Source organism: Stegodyphus dumicola, chromosome 6 (genome assembly GCF_044657685.1).
Source record: "Stegodyphus dumicola isolate Sdum_Otavi_A_Nest chromosome 6, ASM4465768v1".
In the NCBI taxonomy this organism is placed as follows: Eukaryota; Metazoa; Arthropoda; class Arachnida; order Araneae; family Eresidae; genus Stegodyphus; species Stegodyphus dumicola.
Genome location: NC_140773.1, coordinates 64,270,518 through 64,291,058, shown reverse-complemented (window position 1 = coordinate 64,291,058; position 20,541 = coordinate 64,270,518). Strand labels below are relative to the sequence as shown.

The following is a 20,541-nucleotide window of genomic DNA, read 5'->3' as shown; positions in this document are numbered from 1 at the left end:
ATGATTATATACAACTCTTGCAAAACTGACTTTTTCAAGTTAGAATTAATCCACTAAAAGGAAAATAAATGCAGGAGTCCCTCAGGGAGGAAATTTAGCCCCATATTTATATGTTATCTGCATGAATGATTTTCCATGCTATCCAGGTATTGAGCTAGCTCAGTATGCAGATGATACTGCAATCTTCTCCATATCTATCAACCCTGGATATGCACAGTTTAAACTTCGAAGTGCTACTGATAATATACAAGACTGGTTGTTAAAATGGAAAGTAAAAATCAATTCACAAAAGAGCATAAACATAATTTTTAAATGCACTACCAGAAATCCAGTATGTGAGCCTCTACAGGGGTTGGACAAAAATATGGAAACACCTTTAAAAAAACATGTTTCTTTGCTTAATATGGTGTAGGAAACCCATTGGCATCCAAAACAGCTTGCAGTCTTCTCGGAATGGATAAATACAGTTCCTGTATGTTTGCCAAGGGAATATTATACCATTCTTCCTGCAAAACGGTGGCAAGTTCAGATAACGAGAACGCACTTTCTGTTCCAATGTAGACCACAAAGGTTCGATAATATTCAGGTCTGGTGACTGTGGTGGCCAGGGGAGATGGGACAACTCATCCTCGTGCTCAGAAAACCAGTCCTGGACAATGAGAGCTGTGTGAACAGGGGCTTTGTCGTCTTGGAAGACACCATCACCATCGGGGAACAAAGTTTGTACCATGGGATGAACTTGATCGACCAAAATGTTCACATAAGTCTTGGCAGTCATGTGCCCTGACACAGTTATCATGGGGCTAGCAGAGAACCACGATATGGCTGCCCAAACCATAACAGAACCCCCGCCATGTTTCACTCTTGGCAACAAGCAGTCTGTATTATAATAGGCTTGAGATGGCGTTCTCCAAACGTAAACTCGGCCAGAAGTGGGAAACAATGTGAAAGAAGACTTGTCAGACCATATTACTCACTTCCACTGCTCTATAGTCCAGGCTTTATGACTTAAACACCACCTTTTCCTGTTACGGGCATTAGCATCACTGATGAGTGGCTTTTCAATTGCAGCACGGCCAGCAATTCCCTGTTTATGAAGCTCCCTTCTAATTGTTTTGGTACTCACAGGGTTCAGTAACACAATATTCATTTCAGCAGTAACTTTTGTGGTCGTCTTATTTTTCGTCACAATTGCCCTTAATGATCATCTGTCACGATCACTCAGGACACACTTTCATCCGCGCTGTGATTTAGCAGATGATATTTTTCCGCTTTTCAAATATGCGGAATAAATCTTCGATACAGTACCTCTTGAAACACTAAACACCTCGGCTACCTTGCTTACGGAAGCACCTACCATACGTGCTCCAACAATTTGCCCACGTTCGAAGTCTGTTAACTCTGACATAATGCAATGACAACCTCACATAACAGTACTCCGACAATAACTGAACTGTTTAGCACATTTACGAAGTTGTATAGGTGGCGTCAGTAGCCAAAAACGCCAGCGCCACCTACATATTTCATTAACTTTCTTTTCAAACATGCATTTCACAAGGTGTTTCCATATTTTTGTCCATCCACTGTATATATAAATAATCAATCAACAGAGAAAACTCAGTCAAGTATTTAGGTGTTATCTTAGATTTCAAATTAAATTTCAAAGCTCATCTGCAATATACTCACATCAAAACCATGCAGTCATTTATGAGGGTTTATTCTGTTCTCAATAGACATTCTAAATTGAGCATTAATACTAAGTGACTTATTTATCTGCAATTAATTTGTCCAATTATGCTTTACAGCTCACCTGTTTGGGCGGCTGCTGCCCGGACAAACAGAGCTCCTTTACAAAAAAATCCAAAACAAAATCATCAGAACCATGCTGGGTACCCCTTGATTTGTGTGAAATGAAGTACTTCATAGAGATATCCATATTAATACAATTGATGAAGAAATACTAAAAACTGTACATAAACTTTATGATGGTATTGAGAATCATCCCTCTGATCTATTCAGAAATATCGGCAATTATGATTATCTAATCAATCAGCCTTACAAAAGACCATGTACCATTCATCATAATGTACGGTGGTAATCATCTGTATATACGCATCTTCATCTCTGATTATTTAACTTGTATTTAACCAAGATTTGCTACTACTTGGTTGGACTTTACGAATTATGAACTTTGATTGAAGTTTCAGCGGTTTTTCATATTTACTCAAGATTTTCGAAGTTATTTCAACTATTATTACATGCACTGTATTGGCCATCATGAGGCCACACCCATTTATTCAAGTTTTTTAATATTCTTTAATTATCATGCAACACTATTTACATACTAGTATTTTTCTAACATTACAGATGATGTTTGCCATCATTTCTTTGCAATTGTGCTGTGAATAGACTTATTTATTTAAATATTGAGCAAAATATGCTACTTTGGGTTTGTGATACTTCCGCCAATCAACATTCCTGAATTAGTACATGTGACCAGAACTTCACTGGCTCTGCCTATCTCAAAATGTAGTTATTCCTTCTACACATAGAGGGCGACACTCATGCAAGCAACATCTGCATGTTTTAGTTTGTAATACAACTTTAACTCACGATTCACCACTTTTTCAATTATATGCACCCTTACGGGACCTTCATTCTCTCATTCTTAAAGCTTTCAATGGATAGTTATAGGTCAATTGGTATATGTGACTTTTGGCTATTTTGGAATCTAACAAAATTTACACGCCCATTGTCTTCATTCCAAAGATAGAATTGATGAGACTAGAAATTTATATTTTTTATCATTTCCAAGAAAGAGTGGCTTGAAGCATTTAATCTTTGGAAGATTTGCATACAAAAGTACATTGACGTTAGAAGAAATTACTATGAACACACCTCAGATTTTGTATGTTTAATTTGTACTATTTAGCTCCTTATAAAAAAAGTTCAGAGTGACCCTCATATGTATATTTTTATTACATACAAATATTTTTAACATATCCTTTTTAGATGTATTATTTAATCTATAAAAATTTATAATAATATGAATAATCTAAAATTATTTTAGAAAGGTTTTTAATTAAATTTTAGTAATGAAGTAGTATGTGATGTATCACTTTTAGTTAGTTGTTTATTTCTTAGATGGCACTACTAAAATGTTATTTTTAACCCCTTAATGACGGGCATAGCCCACGTACGATGGTCGGGCCAAACCTAACTTTCACGGGCATAGCCCGCATACGGTGATTGGGCCAGAAGTGAATATTACGTGGAATATTTGATACGTAATTACAATCTGATGCAATAATTGTGGTAGACACAAGTGTTTCAAAATGTTTATTTATACAAAATTAGTAATCTGTAATAGTATGATATATTTCAAAGCATTCTGGTACATGTAACGGAACTTTACACTTTTTACACTCGTGTTCTATGTGGATTTTCTCGTACTTGATCTGCATACTGATTCGTTTCGGTTACAGTATTGTTCCAAAATATGTCATCAAATATTAGATTAAATATATCAAATTCTCCTCTACTTCTTCCTAATTGACACAAGGCTTCCTCTTTTAAGCCAGGTGTCATCATATAGTCCCAGATTTTTGGACTATTTCTTATTTCTTTCCAAAGCCAGGACTTTGGTAGTTGATCGTCATCGGATGTATCATTGATAAATTATTCACCTATACTTTCTTCGAAAGTTACATAATTCATCATGTTTATGATTGCTCGGATTAGCGTGTTACACAAGTCGTGCAAATGTCCCGAACGCTGCGCGAGCTTGTATACAATTTCGGCCCAACACCTTCGAATCTAAATCGTAGGTTAAGGGATTAAATACGAAAACAAACACAAATAATTTATACGATAGATGCATAAAGGTCATGGACAATATTTAAAGGAATATTAAGCCATTCCTCCCACAGAGCGGTCTCTAATTCCGAAAGTCCGGATGGAGGTGGAAATCAAGAACGAAGTTTGGACTGCAAATATGCCCATAAATGTTCAATAATATTGAAGTCCGGAGCCAAGCGAGATGTTCAATTGCATCGTCATGCTCTTCGAACCATTCTTGAATACACCTAGCAGTGTGGATAGAGGTGTTGTTATCTTGAAAAAGCAGCTGCTCCACAGAGAATATAGTCTAGACAAAAGGATGAACATGATCCCCTAGAATGCTTAGATAGTGATTGGATGTGATCTTCCCATTCAGAATAACAGTGGCCGAAGACTGCGCCAAGATATCGTACCCATACTTGCCAACCTATGACACTCAAAAATCAGGAGATTTTTTTAAAGAAATCAGGAGATTTTTCACAATGTTAAAAAGACTTTTTAAATGATAAAAATATAGTTTTCAATAATGAATTAACTTTAAATGGTAACTAATTCTTAAATGCAAGCAACACAAAAATACCTTACACATAAAAAAACATTTTATTACTTGCATCATTTAAGAGAACAAAAAGACACTTTAATCAGTTTTCGTACAAATGTTATAAACAGTGGCAGATTTTGCTTTTTTTAAGAAAGAAACTTCATAATTTTGTTCACAGCAATTGCCATGTAGGCCTGCTTTCGTTAATAAAAGTTTTCCTAATGTGTCATCACTAATATTAGATCTAAATTTAGTCCTCGTTTTCGCAAACACACTGAAAATCCTCTCACACTCTGCATTACTATGGGGAACTGTCAAGATGGCCAACATAATTCTAGATAGTTCACTATATTTTACAATTCCCTCAGCACCTTTCAGTTTTCCAATTAAACTCCACTGGGTGTCAATCCTAGCTGATTTTATAACTTCATCCAAGTTTTCTAATTGTAAACTGCTGTTATGCAGCTGTTGGAACTGTTTCAATTTTTCCTTCCTTTTAGAACTGCTTCCAAGATAATAATAAATATCAACAATGTGTTCATCCACATTTATAAGTTTTAATAATTAGATGTGCAAAGCCTGTTGAATGTCCTTCTAAAGTGGGGACAGAAAGTAAACTTCACTCCATTTCTGAAAACTCTGGATTAAAAAAAAAGAAACAACAATTGGATACAGTTTTGAATCGGTATTATTGCTTCCATCCCTAAAGAGGCAGAACAGAGCTGTTTTAACGCAATCAACTAAAGATTTATTTTTCAAACTCATTTCTTTAACAATTTACCTATTTTGGTCCTTACACTTGAGTATTTCTTTGCGATTTGGCTATCGGGAAACATTTTTCTAAATAAAGCTGCAGCGTGATCCGATGCATTCAGTGGCAGGTTGTGCTCGAGTAAAAAGGCAGAGAACAGACATTCTGCATTAATAAAGTTTTGGTCCTTTGTTTCTGAAGAAAAATTTAATTTTTCGTTTTTTTTTTTTTCAAAACATCTCATGTTGTCCTTGTATTTTTGTGTACTCACATGTTTGAGAACACCTGCCCTTCTACCATCGAAATCGAAAAATCGCAATGACAGGCGGTACATATCGCAAATTTATTACATTTCCTTGAGGAAATTATGAAAGTAAAGTCAACTGTGTACGATTTTTGAAATGTACACGAGTATTTCACCTTTCTCTCAGACATAACAAAAGATGATAATTTCAAAACTATTTCCCAAAGGCACGTGTACTTGCACAACTCAGGGCAAATGAACGAAATAACTAAAGAACATCCAAATAACAACTTGCTTTGTCCTCATTGGCTAATATATGCCAGATGACACGCAGTGGAGTTCGATGCCCATTGGAGAACGACGTTTCTGGATACGTATATGCTTTCACTCACAAAGCAGAAGTTATCTGATTCGCAAGATTTTGTTTTAGATATAATCTAGAGAAAATTCAATTGCTTTCGGATGTCAAAAATCCCCCTTTTTTTGTTCATATAACAAAGTATTAAGCCAAGTTCCATAAAAATCGTGAGAATAAAAAAAAAGTCGGGAGAAATATATTGTAAATCGGGTTGGCGGGAGAGCGGTCGAAAATCGGGAGTCTCCCGCCTAAATCTGGAGAGTTGGCAACTCTGCGTACCCTATACCATAATAGTGCCAGCTCCATGCTTCACAGTCGGAAAGAGGCAGTCAGGATGAAATGCTTCTTTGGGCGTTCTCCAGACATACAATCGTATGGTTGTCTGAAATAGGATGAATGACCATTCATTTGACCATATTACCTATTGCCATTGCTGTGGGGACCAGCCTTTGTGATCTCTGCACCACTGGTGTCGCTTGAAAGCATTAGTTGCTGTCCCCAAGGGTTTACGAATTGCCACTCTGCGATAAATGTGCGCAGCTTGAAGTTCCCTTTTGACAGTTTTTGTTGAAATGGGCTCCTGGAGATGACTGTTCATTTCGGATGTTGTCTCGGATAACGATTGCTTGTGCTTTTGGGCTACTATGTGCTTCAAGATCAGTCTATCCCTATCAGCCAGCATTGTCTTTCGGCCACTGTTGTGGTTTGAAGAAGTTGCATTACCCCCTTTTAAGTACGTTATCATAACAGCCGATACCATACTCCCTGCACACCCCACAAGGTTTGCTGTTCCCGCAACCGATGCTCCACTTAAATGTGCTCCAACTATCATTTCTGTTTGAAACTCTAATATTTCAACTTCTCACAGACAGTTCGAACGAAGCTTGCAACGCAGGCAACTGCTGTTGGCAGACCTTCCTCTTCACGCTCACTAGGTGGCAAACTTCTGTTGCAGGTGTGAAATACGTCACACTTTTTCACAGGTGTTGGCATTATTTTGCCCTATGTGTGTAAATAAAAATGATTCCATTAATTAGTTTTATTAAGTTATTAAATTTATAATTCAATTAAATTTAAATTCTTTCCAATTTTACAAAGCAGAAGTGGCACTTCAAAGGGTCATTTTTATGAGTTGCTTTATCAAATGGAAAATTCAACAGCTTCCATATTTGAAAATGTGATAACATCGTTGGAAAAAGAAATGATTAAAACAACAACCAGTTATGGTGGTGCCATCTAAAAGAAATAAGTAACTAATTAAAAGTGGCAGATAACATACATCAGTAGTAAATTTTTTATATATGAAATATTTTTTATATAAATGAGTGTGATGTACAGCACTGTATTACAAAAACGCATTTATAGCACATCGTTCAATAAGCCCTGAGACTAACCGACAGATGGCGTTAGTAATATCAACTCGATTTCGTTGTTCGAAATAACCAACTTCAAATGGCACATGTCTGATTTTCATGGCAATCGGACCAGAAACAGCGAAGCTACTGTGGTGAAAGTGACGCTACTTGTGCATTTGTAGACAAAGTGGACAAAAATTAATTTTGCATGTTGATCAAACATTGCAATTTAATGGGCAGAAATACCATGCAAGCTCAGCAATGGCTTGAAAAATGTTTTGCCGGTGGTTATGCTGATTTCAAGTGCAGTCGCATGAATATAAATGATGTGGCATGCTCGGGTAGGCCAAATGAAGCAGGCACTCAGAAATGTGAAACAAGTGTTGAAAATGCTGACGAATGACCATAGAGTGAAAGTTCGTAAGATTGCTGAGATGGTAAACATATGAACTGTAAGTGCATATGCAATTTTATGTGAAAAGTTGGGCATGAAAAAAGTGTTTTCCAAATGGGTGCCATGTGTGCTCACAATGGAATAAAAGCAACAACTAGTCAACTATTAACAGAGCTGTATGTCACTGTTTACTTGCAATAAGCAGGACTGCTTGCATCAGTATGCGACAATACACGAAACATGGATCCACCATTTCACTCTGGAGTTGAAGCGGCAGTCAGCTGAGTGGCGTGCAGTCGGTGAAAGCCATCCAAAAATGCAACAGTCAGCTGGCAAAGTCATGGCATCAGTGTTTTGGGATGCACGAGGTATAATTTACATCGACTACTTTGAAAAGGGAATCTATTAATAGCGCCTATTACAGTCAGTTATTGGTGCATTTGAAGGATGAAATCACAAAAAAACGACTACACATGAAGAAAAATTCATCTTCTATTAAGACAATGCCCCGTGCCACAAGTCAATGCAAACACTGATTACATTGAACGAGTTGGGCTCCACTTTGCTTCCCTACCCACCATACTCTCCAGATCTAGCCCCCAGCGACTACTGGCCATCTGTTGATCTAAAAAAGATTTGGCTTCAATGAGGAAGTCATCGCTGCCACTGAAGCTTATTTCGCGGACAAGGACAAATAGTTTCACAAGCATAGTATCGAAAAGTTAGAATGATTGTATAGCTCTTGACAGCAATTATGTTGATGAATAAACATGAATTTTGTGAAACGAATGTTGTTTTCTTAGTTAGTCCTGGGACTTATTAAACAATGTGTTATATACACTCATGTCCATAAATTAAGGATAATTCCGAGTCACGCGGAAATCGAACTCTAAAATAAATATATCACCTGTAAAATCACTACAAACATCTTCAGTAATCATATGCAAATTTCAGGAAGTAACCAGATGACACCGATGGTACGTCACAATGACGAGAGTGTAAGAGAGTGATATATAAGGAATACAGACAAAGAAGTAAAATTGTTCGAAGGCGCTTTATAAGCATTTCAGTGCAATAACCGAATAGTTATGACACAAAGGATGCATTTGGATGATTTTCTACGTGGTAGAATTATCGGCCGTCTGGAATGTGAGCGTACCCAACTGGAAGTATCAGACGAACTTGGAATTGCCAAGAGTGTCATCTCCAGGCTTTGGCAACAATTCCAAGATGATGGTAATGTGAGTAGATGTTACAGCACAGGTCGCCCCAGAGTTACAATGCCGAATGAAGACCGGTATTTGGCAGTTACTGCCAAAAGAAACAGACGGAGCACAGCCTCAGACCTGTCTCGTCTGCTCTCTTCAGCCACTGGTACGACGATTTCAAGGCAGACCATGTACAGACGCTTAGGGCAGATTGGTCTATATGCTCGTAGACCTGTCAGAAGCGTTCCACTTACTGCAACTCACTGTCGCCTGCGGTTAGCTTGGAGTAGAGACCATGCATTGTGGACACTGCAACAGTGGGCTTGTGTGATGTTTTCCGACGAGTCCAGGTTTAGCTTGCAGTCTGATTCTCTCCGGACTTTCATATGGAGAGCTCCAGGTACCCGTTACCACCAAGAAAACATCATTGAACGACACCGTTACGGTGGTGCAGGAGTGCTCGTTTGGGGTGGAAATATTCTGGGTTCCAGAACTGACCTGTATGTTAACATTGGAATCATTACAATCCAAATCTATCGGGATGTCATTCTGGAACAACATGTATGTTTGTTTGGGGCGCCATGGGCGCACAATCTGTGTTTATGGATGAAAACGCCCGTCCTCACCCTGAAAACATCGTAAGCGAATGCCTTCAATCAGAGGATATCACTCGTATGGACTGGCCAGCATTCTCACCGGACTTGAATACAGTAGAGCACATGTGGGATATGCTTGGCTGACGAGTTGCAGCCCGTCAACCTCTTCCTACATGTCTACCGGAACTTCGGGGAACTTTTTGAGTGGTGTAATATCCCCCAAGATCAGATTGATAATTTGATACTCAGCATACCTAGGCATTGCATGGAATGTATTGCGTCGTCTGGGAGTGGCTTGTGTGATGTTGAAATTATTAACAATCATACCAACCATGTAATATTGGTTTTTTGTAGATAGGTGTTTTTTGTAATTTTGTAATTTCTCCAGGGAGAAAAATCGCTAATTTTTTTAATAATATCAAACATATAGCATCTTTTTTTGCTCTTTACCTTTTGTTTAATAAATAAGCTTTACAAATAAGTCAAATTTGTTTTGCATCTAACTCTTCCTTTGCCTGATTTTGCATTATCCTTAATTTATGGACATGAGTGTATATATATTAGGAGAACAAATATTTCTCCACTGTTTGACAAAAATTGGCACCACCAGTAAATTATGGTTAAAATTGTCTGATGTAAAATGTCATATCATAAGGTTGGACATCTGCCAAAAACAAAACCTTGAAATATTAGTGATTCTGTATCAGCGTCATATATTTTTTCATGCGAAAATGCCAAGTTTAGAGCTCAATGAGCATAATTTGTGGGAACTTTTCATTTATTTCTTTAATTTGAAGAAATCTGCAGTTGAGGCACATCAACTGCAGTTGCTTGTATATGCATATAGTGAGGCTGCCTTAAGTAAGAGAAGTTCTTGTAAGTGGTTTAAAAAGTTTAAGAATAGTGAGTTTGACGTCGGAAAAAAACAAGGTAGCTGAAGGTTGTACAAAGAATTGAAAACATTATTGGATGAAGGTTCATGCCAACACAAGTAAAACTTGCACTTGCATTAAGAGTGAATCAATAAGCAATTTCATGTTTTTTAAAATCATTGGGAATGATTCAAAAGCAAGGAAATTGGGTTCTATAAGAACTGATGCCAAGAAACATTCAATTTCGATTTTTTACATGTGAAATGCTGCTTGCCAGGCATAAATGAAAGGGGTTTTTGCAACCTATATTCACTCATGATAAAAAATGGATCAACTATGATAACCTAAAGAAGAAATTGTGGGTACCACTGGCCATGCTTTAGCATTGACAGCCAAGGCTCATGGGGAAAAAAATCATGTTGTGTATATGGTGGAATAAATTTGGTGTCATGTATTATGAGTTACTCAAATAGAACGAAATCATTACTGGGGTTCTCTACCAAACACAACTGACGAGACTGAGCTGTGCACGCAAAGAAAAATGCGCCTACTACTACTCTACACATGACAAAATTCCTCATGATAATACTCATCTACACATTGCAGCACCAGTTAAAACCTAATCGGAAATACTTAAATGAGAAGTTTTCCTCCTCCCACTTTATTCACTAGACATTTCTCTTCCTGATTACTATTTGTTTTGATTGATGATACTCATGCATGGCAGTGCTTCACATCATATGAAGATATCAAAAATTGGTTTAATTTGTGGATACCCTCAAAAGCTAAAATGTTTTTCCTGCACAGTATCTGTATGCTACCAGAAAGATCGGAAAAAGGAGTGGCTAGTGATGGACAAAACTTTGAATAAAACATAACGTACCTTTCTTTCACAATAAATGCCCAATTTTTTATATATATTAAAAAAAAAAAAAACTTACTTGTACTCCCGATATATATTCTACTTTCTAATAAGAAAACAATAATAATGACTTACATGTTTAGTAGGTTGAAGGTTGCAGATCACAAGTTTTCCTCCAGATTTTTTGGTTAATAATGGTAGATTACCACTGGGAATTATCTGAAGAGTGGTTCCCAAACATAAGCTAAGATCAGCTTTTCTAAATTAAAGATAAAAAATGGAAAGCTGTTTGTGAAAAAAAGGTTAGTAGCAAGAACTGAAATGAAAAGTTTATAAATTAGATATTTACCGAGAATGGATTTCAGCAAGATTTAAATCACGAACCGGCAATTCATCTTCCCAATCTAAAATAGTATCATACAACTTTCCTCTGCACCGCCTGCCATTAGCTTTAGGAAGGGGACAATAATGTCCTGTATGCTTCTGTCCAACAGTTGAAGTTGCATCTTTCCTAATAAACAACCTGCAATTTTAAATATAAACTTGAAAAGAAAATAAATAAATAAATAAATAAAAAAAATTTGAAAAATTTCAGATTTTATGTTACAAACAAAGGAGTAATTTTTTTTTTCCTTTACAGACACATACATTTTTTGAAAGCATTTGGCCTAAAAATATTTAAAAACAGCATATCTTAAGAATTTCCAATAAATAGTCTTATGTGCTAGAGATAAAAATATTTTATTCTGTACAGTGTGTTGCCACTGCTCGCTTTGAAATCGTTGAGTTTCTTAATCGAAAATTCACAAAATTTAAAAAATATGAAACAGATAATAAAACAAATTTGAAATTCATGATTTGGGCTTCCAGGTGCCCATATTCGGGTGGAGGAAAATTTGATGGCTCTAGGTATTGTTTTTTCACAGCAAGCGAAATATACATACAATCACACAGATTCTTCATTATTTAATCTCTTTAAATATAATACAGGGCAATAATATTTGGTGGCAACAATCTGAAAAGTGATACAGCCATTTATAGTGATTTGACATAAAATGCCGCTTCGGGAGTAATACCCCTTTGGGGTTAATGCCCATTTGGGTTAATTACTTATTTTACTTTTTGTACTGAGAATTATCACACTCTTTCCCCAAATTACTTAGGATAAATCTAAAAATGTTCTTTCTTTAAAATTGAAGCAGAATATGATGTTTAGTTGAATAGTATGCACTTTGAAAAAAAGATTCAAATAAATTTTTCTTTACCCATACTGCATAACTGCACAATTCATATACTTGTCTTAGTTCATGTGAGTAAGCAATAATGTGCAGTATCAATTTTTCAGTCAGTTGCTTCAATCAGTTTTGATGAAACTGTTAGAACTTCTCCAGGTCACTAATGAGAAATATTTAGGTTTCTTCAGAATAATAATAATAAAATTCCTAATAAGTATTATAAAAATTGGGAGACTTATATTCCTGTTAATAATTTATTTCTCGACAGTATTATCTACTTGTTCTAAAGAAATATTAATGGAGTTAAATTATTAAATCTGAAGAGTTGTTTCTATTTTAATATGTTTAGCTCTTGACAGCATATACCAAAAATGGAAATATGACACTGCAACTAAATTGTTCACATGCAGGTATCAAATTCAGAATAACCATAAACACAATTATTAAATATAAATAAGTACAAATTTTACCATATTTATAGCAACTGAAACATTTTGCAATTTGTTTCAATTTTGTTGATCTTGACTGATTGATTCATAATTTATCTACACTGAAATGCTGACATTTGTCTTTGTTGCTCCATGTACTTTTCATCTGTTCAAAGAAAATGATGATTTACTTTACATAATTGACTACACATATGATACCCCATACTATTCTTATTTAATTGACAGTAAGCATCAAATTAATTAATACGGTAGTTACAGTTTTAGCACCTAAAAAGAGGAATAACAAAGTCTTTGAACTGCGGTAACTTTTAGAAAAAATATTTTAAAAGTACAAAATATGAAGAAATATACTACTATCCAAACTAGTTATGGATAATTCAACAACAAACTATCGAAACTAGTTTAAAGAAAAATAATGATATATGCTATCAGATCATGAAAATTTCATTGCAATAAATAAAACCAATGCATGGAGCGAACTATTCAAAACTTAATTATGGAATATTACATTACCTTCATTATTAAAATTTATCATACTCAAGAATTAAATTTAAAAATAACAAACAATATGCATCTGCAAATATAAATCTAAGTTTATTAGCTTAATTTCAGAGAGAACATATGTTAAACATTAAGTGTAGGGCTTCACTAATCATTAAGAAATCAAAGTGCAGTTAGTTTGTAATATATCACTATTCTCTATTATTAAGAAATGAAGAAACTATATATGATTTCATCACACATGAAAAACATGGCACCTAAAGCCACCAAATGTTCAATACACATAGTCCTGCATCCGAACATGTGCACCTCAAAACCAAAATATTGAATTTCAATTTTTTTTTAAATTAATTTTTGTCTTGAGTAAATTTAATGATTTTTGGTTAACAAACTCAGTAATTTAAAACCAGTATGTTGGTGCCGACAAAAAACAAAAAAAAAAAAAAAAAAAAAAAAAACACTTGTATTTTCTATGCACTAGTATGTTGCCATTTAACACAGTGTAAGAAGATATTTACATTTTAATCTGTTACTAATAACGAACAGATTTATATAAAAATGACATGGTTAATAATATTTTTAATAACATATCTGATTGATTTAAATAAAAATGGGTACTTTATTTGATCCCTATCAAAAAGTCAAATAGTATTAATAAGGCAATACACAGTGTTGCCAAAAGGTACAATGCACAATATTATCAAAAACATATTTATGTGACAACCCAAATATATGCACAGTACACATGTATTTGAGTACATGCAGTTTTACATTTTTTGAATACACCAGTCATTTATCTGAATAATATTTCATTTTCCACAAATGTATTTGTTTTTGTCATAAGGAATTATCATGGAACTGTATAGTCTGCCTCTTCATTTTCATTATATTGGAGTATCTCAATTCTCTGACACGTGCACACACACACACGTGCACACACACACACACACACACACATATATATGTAATAAAAACAAACTTAGAAGTAATGACTAGCAGAAATTTTGATGGAGTAGAAGTGTTGATCCATAATGAATAAGAAATTGGAGGCAAAGGCAGATTAAATCTTCATTTTTTATTTCAGCAACATGTTGCGGCCATAAACAAGTCAGCACATTTATTGTGCATATTCCAAAAAACCTTACATTTTAGATAAATTTACAGTAAGCTAGAAGGAGCAAACAGACAACAGTCCAGCTAGGCCAAAGCGTAGAAAGCAAATTCACTATGTGCAGGGTGAAATCTTAAAACACCTTGACACCAAAATCTTAAAACAGAAAGAAAAAAAAAAGAGAGGTACATGATGCTTTTAAGTCAGCCACATTATGCTATGTGTGCAGAAAACTAACTGCAGTATGAGGTCCATCAATGCTAAAATGCACTAATTTCATAGGAGAAATAATAATGTACAGTCACACTGGAGAAAGGGAAAGCTGTCTGGAGGGGGCATGTTATATGCATACCCGCATGTACATAAGTACTTTTTGGCAACATGAAGGACTGCCACATAAATACTTTTTAATTCAGACTGAGTTAGTTTTGGTTCTCAATACATTTTGATTGGATAGTTAATATTACTGTATAATTACTACCTGGCTGCTTTAGTTCCATTTACATCACCAGAATTATGTAAGAGTCATATGACATGGTTTAATGTAGAAATGACGCAGTGCAGAGAGAGGTTACTATTTTTAGAATTGAGAGGGGAAATTTAGGTTGCTAATTTAATCCTTTACATATTCTTTATTTTTCTTATATATAGTATATATATATATATGTACGTATGTCTATTTTTAGGATAAGTTCTCAAAACAGAATGTTTTATTATTTTAATGAATGTAAAAATAAATAAATAAATACATTGCACAAGATAAATCATTGAAATTGACATAAAGCTATCCAAACAAACATTTCTTTCTAAAGTCCACTGTGAGTTTGCAACTTTTCAGTGGGGATGCAGATAATCATAAAAGACGCATTAATTTATGATACATATAATTAATAATTTTGATAAACATTTGATTTTTTTGTAATTGATTAAATATTTTTGATTAATTGATTAAATATTCTGTATTAGTTTTGGGTAGTAAAATCAGTCAAAAAAAAGGGTGGGGGATATGCGAGTAAACACAGTATTTACAAAGAAATTAAACTTAATCTAATTTTTTGCTTACTTATTTATCAATTAATCTTTTCTACTGAGTAAATTTTTTTAAGTGTTCATTTTTATCATTATCAGTTTCTCCCTTCCTTGCTAGACTGAAGGTTGGTTACACATGAGGTTAATATAATAAATAACTGACGTTTTGTAGGAAGGGAAAAATCTAATAATTTAATAATACTTATATTGTTTGTAAATAAGAAATACAAATTATACATTTAAAAAAAAATACTTTTTTATGGCTGGGCCAGTTATTTAATAGCCACTAGCCTTGTGCAACTACAAGAGTGGGAAGTAGTGCCCTTTCATTATGGAAGCACCTAATAATGTGGCCACCATTGCCTCCTATGAATGGATAGACAGTGACAACCATGCCTTCTCGAGGATTCGGACTCAGGCCCATCACTACAGCAGTCAGTGTCACTAACCATTATACTGGCTAAGAGGCAAACAATTAAATATGCCAGACTTTAAAAAATATAAAAACTCTGCAAGGCTTATACAGTTTTAGCTAAAAGTAAAATGTATTCAGATAAATAAATAAAATGTGCATACATATATTCGAAAAAAAAATTTATATGTTAAAATAGTATGTTGCTTACTTTTTTTAAAATTTACCCATCTAGTTATTTTTTCAATTTTACACTAATTAGGGAATTATAATAAAGTATTTCTGAACTATTTGCGTATACCTTACACACATAAAAAATTGCATAATAAAAACGCATTGTGGGTCATTTAACAAAACAGCAGATCTATGAATCATATCTACCTTTTCCAAACAGTTGCATATTATTGCTGTGTTATTCATTTTGGCATATTAAAAAAGACATAAAATTAATAGAATTTAATGCCATAAAAAGAGAGAAAATCAGTTCTACCATTAGAAACAAATGTAATTTTTTACTACGTAGCCAAGTCGGAAGACATTGATTGACCCATGATGTGCATACATGTGAGCAATGCTATAGAAACAAAAATATATGCACATTAACAATCCAGAAGTGCAATCATAATAACTGAATGAAAAGAGTATCCAAAACAGGACAGGTATCAGGATTTCACAGTTGTTAATCAGATTTCATCTTAAACAGGATGTATCATGATCTACAATACCTGTATGTGAAAATAACACAGAAACATCAAAAATCAGCCTTCAACTGAATAGTTTTTGACAAAGGTACTTTTTTCCTTATTGTATGCACCGTGGCTGAAAAATTGTACACTTATTGGTGAATTTGGAAATGCCAGCTTATTGACAACTTTGGACAGAAACGTTTATTTGGGTTAGGTCTATTTCAGCAATATATTCAAAGGCCACCTGTTTTTCACATTCTTTTTTCTATCTAATAAACATATACTTCTTGGTTTTTTGTGCTGTTGTTCTCCCCATGTACACAGCGATCTGTTTTCAATTAAAAAAAAACTAAGGAAATGCATAACCTTGACACCAAAATCTTAAAACAGAAAGAAAAAAAAAAAAAGAGAGGTACATGATGATTTTAAGTCAGCCACATTATGCTATGTGTGCAGAAAACTAACTGCAGTATGAGGTCCATCAATGCTAAAATGCACTAATTTCATAGGAGAAATAATAACGTACAGTCACACTGGAGAAAGGGAAAGCTGTCTGGAGGGGGCATGTTATATGCATACCCGCATGTACATAAGTACTTTTTGGCAACATGAAGGACTGCCACATAAATACTTTTTTCATGGCATAATATGTTGCTTTATAGATATTTTGTGGCTTTTCAGTGGGGTGCAGTTGTCAAAAAATACCTTTGCATAGTTTAGCACTAATGGACAAGTGAGACGTTGCACTCTTATGGTTTTTACATTAGTTTTATATAAACTTCTTTAATCATCAATAAGCCAGTTAAGCTTTTGGAGAAATAATTCATATTTGGAACCTGCCTTCTATGGAACAGCATGTATCAAGAATTATCTACAAGCTATGGAATCTGGCATTTAGAAAAAATATATATATATGTGCATGATATGGGAATTAATTTGAAACTGGAGAAACAATAGCAATAGGTTGAGCTCAAATTTATTTAAATTTTTTACACTCTACACCTGCTGATTATCTAGGCAACTAAAGAACAATCTCCTTCAAACTTATACTGGAATGATGGCACAAGTTTAGCAGAATCTCTGTCAACTTTCATGGTGAACAGAACAGTTCCAAAGAAAAAGACAGATAAGAACTAGCAAAGACTGAATTATGCACTTCCCCCCCCCCAAAAAAAAAGCTCTTGTAATCTGAAAACTTCAGATTACAAGAAAGTTTTTTTTTTCTCATCTGAAAACTTCAGATTACAGTATAACAGCTTAAAGGAGAGAAGAAGAAGATGAGATGCGTGCCTACAACTAAAAATTAAAAAAAAAAATGGTTAAAATATTATAAGTGATACAAAGATATCATTTCTATCTTTAAATAAAAATAGCATATATTTTTACCAATTCATATAACTGAATCTTTGTTGTTCTATAATGCTGAAAATCAGTTCAAAAAGACTTTCAATTTAAATAGCTCTAGTATCTGTTTTTGTATTTCTTTCTTACATATAAAATGGTATAAAAAGAAAAATATCAAAATATTAAAAACGTTCGTTTTACGGTCTGATCACTTTTGAATGATGAAGTGCTGCCCTGTAGTAGATGTTAATCAAACCTTTCTCTTTTTCACTATATATTATTCAGTCAAATGTTTCTAATTTTATAAAATTTGTTAAAATATTTATCCTTTTGTTAAAATAATGAATTCCTTTTTATTGATAATGAATTCCACTGCGTAGAATTCATGAATAAAAAAAATTAGTGTGTGCATATGTGCTCCCTTTTTATTTTATTTCCATAATCATAATGTTGTATGAATATGGGTTTGTAACTCACTGAATGCACACAGAATTGATGATAGCTTGATACAATTTATTTTCACAAAAGTAACCATTTAGGAACTTTCTACAAAAATAGTTGTACAGTTCTTCTCAGTATGACAGAGCACAAACAATAGTTACCTCTTCAAACTACTAAGAACATTAAACACAATGCAATTCAAAACTTGCACGGAGATCCCTTAATAAAAAAACACTGAGAACCATTGCTCTCTCCGGTCTTACACAGTTTTTCCCTGGCCGCCAAAAAATATCCAGTACCCGCATTTCTTGAAATTACTGGAAGGTATACATAATAAGTTACACATAAGAGTAATATTAAGTTACAGAGGCATTTAGGCCAGTTTACTCTGTATAATTGCAGTTACACAGGGACCAGACCAAAATGTCACCAAGTTTGGGGACTTTTGGAGATTTTCGGCCAAATTTGGCACCAAAAATCAGTCGCCAAAACTATCCTCATCGTTGCAATATCTTACCAATTCAGCAAGAAAGCCATTTACCTCAATGTTAAATATACTTGACCCTGTAATCTCATTTTTCTGGCAAAGCTTTGCTTTCTTGAGGCCATTCATGTTACATTATACAAAATTTGTAACACTGCATCCCCCCTTCACAACGATTGCATGTTCACAGGAGATTATCAACGATCCTTCGATTAAATCTCTCCATCATGCCATCTGATTGTGAATGTAAAGGTGTCCTTTGGTTTTTGTCAGTGCCAAATAGTTCTTTAATTACAGCTGAGATGAAATTCTTTCCTTGAACAGAATATAACTCCTGGCACTAGTGAAGAGGTGCTGAAAACATGGAAATTCAATGCTGTATGGTTACTTCTGCTACCATGACAGCCACTTGATCAGGAACAGGATACCCTTCAGGACACTTGATGAAGTAATCAATGACAACGAGGATATATTCCTTGCCATCAGCAGTTTGTGGCAGAGGTCTCAGGATTTCAAAGATGATGCATTCAAAAGACACTCCTGCATTGTAAAGTTGCAGCTTACCTTGGCTGCATTTCTTTCGCCCTTTCTAACCTGTACAAGCATTGCAAGATTGGCACCACTTTTAAACGTCAGCCATTGCTTTACTCCAGTAGAAACACTCATAATTTTTACACAAAGTCATCATTATTCCGAAGTGGCCTCTCTTTGGCCTGCTATATAATTTCTTTAAGGACAGCCGAGGCCTCAGATACTGGAAATATTAGCTGCCATCACAATATCTTTCTATCATCGAATTCAAACTTCTGGTACAAACATCATTTCAAATATGGAGCGAGTCCAAAAAGCCAATAAAGTATTCTTGAAGGACTATCAATCAAAATGTCCTGTCAGGTAGGTTTCTTATCTGAAGACACCTTTAAGTCAATTGTGGTTTTAATGTTGCTTCTTCCATCTGGTTTTTCTTGCAGAGGCGTAACTAGAACTCTTGGTCCTCTATGCGAAAACTTTTCTTGAGGTCCCCACAAAAATACGATATTCGGAAAAAAAAAAAAAGAAAGAAAGAAAAAAAGAAAAAGAAAAATCTGAAAGGTTTTAACCAAAAGGTTATGTTAATTTTTTTTTTTTTTTTTTTTTTTTTTTTTTTTTTTTTTACTGAAGACGCAGTCTACCAGACTGCTGTTAGACTCAATCCTGCTAACCATTTTTTTTTTCCTTTCTTTGGTGTGTGTGTCTTTTTACTTTATTATTAAGCATTGCTTTCTTTGCACTTACGCCACATACAGTTCAAAACCAAAATCACAAAATTTTTAAAAGCTGTACAGTAGCATATGTTAACAACTCTAGATGCAATGTTAAGTGTTGGCATACATTTTTATATTCTTTTTAGATTTTTCCAAATTCTTTATATCAGTATCCAGTTTCTTTAGTAAGATGGCTAACAATTTTTTTCATAATTAAGTTTTTAAGTGTTAAGTTTATTTATTATTGTAAGTATAACATTCATCTAACTTATGACATAAAAAACTCAGTTCAATAGCAAAACAACAATATATTTAAAAACAACATATTTATATTCCCTATATTGTTTTTTAAACTAGCTGCTAGTACAGTCAGCTGCATAATATAGTTATCATAAAAAAGAAAAAGTACACAATAATTTTAATGAGTCAGCTAATATAATTTCATAAAAATATCGAATACTTCTAATTAAACATGATTTTAAACATGTTTACTTATCACATCAGAAAGTAGTAAAGAAATGTTTTCAAGAACTGCACTTTTTGCTTTTAAAACACTTAGTTTATTCTTCGGTAACCTTCCAGAT

The 20,541-nt window shown here is 34.2% G+C and overlaps 1 protein-coding gene across 1 annotated transcript in view; it reads right to left on the bottom strand.

The window, feature by feature from the left end:
• Positions 1 to 20,541, bottom strand: part of Sirt6 (sirtuin 6) — a 46,391-nt gene that overhangs the window by 3,355 nt on the left and 22,495 nt on the right. The window contains exons 4-5 of the mRNA XM_035354061.2: positions 11,371 to 11,544; positions 11,157 to 11,280 (exon numbers count right to left, since the gene is read on the bottom strand). Coding sequence (XP_035209952.1) covers positions 11,157 to 11,280; positions 11,371 to 11,544 — 298 coding nt within the window. The remainder of the gene's footprint in view (positions 1 to 11,156; positions 11,281 to 11,370; positions 11,545 to 20,541) is intronic.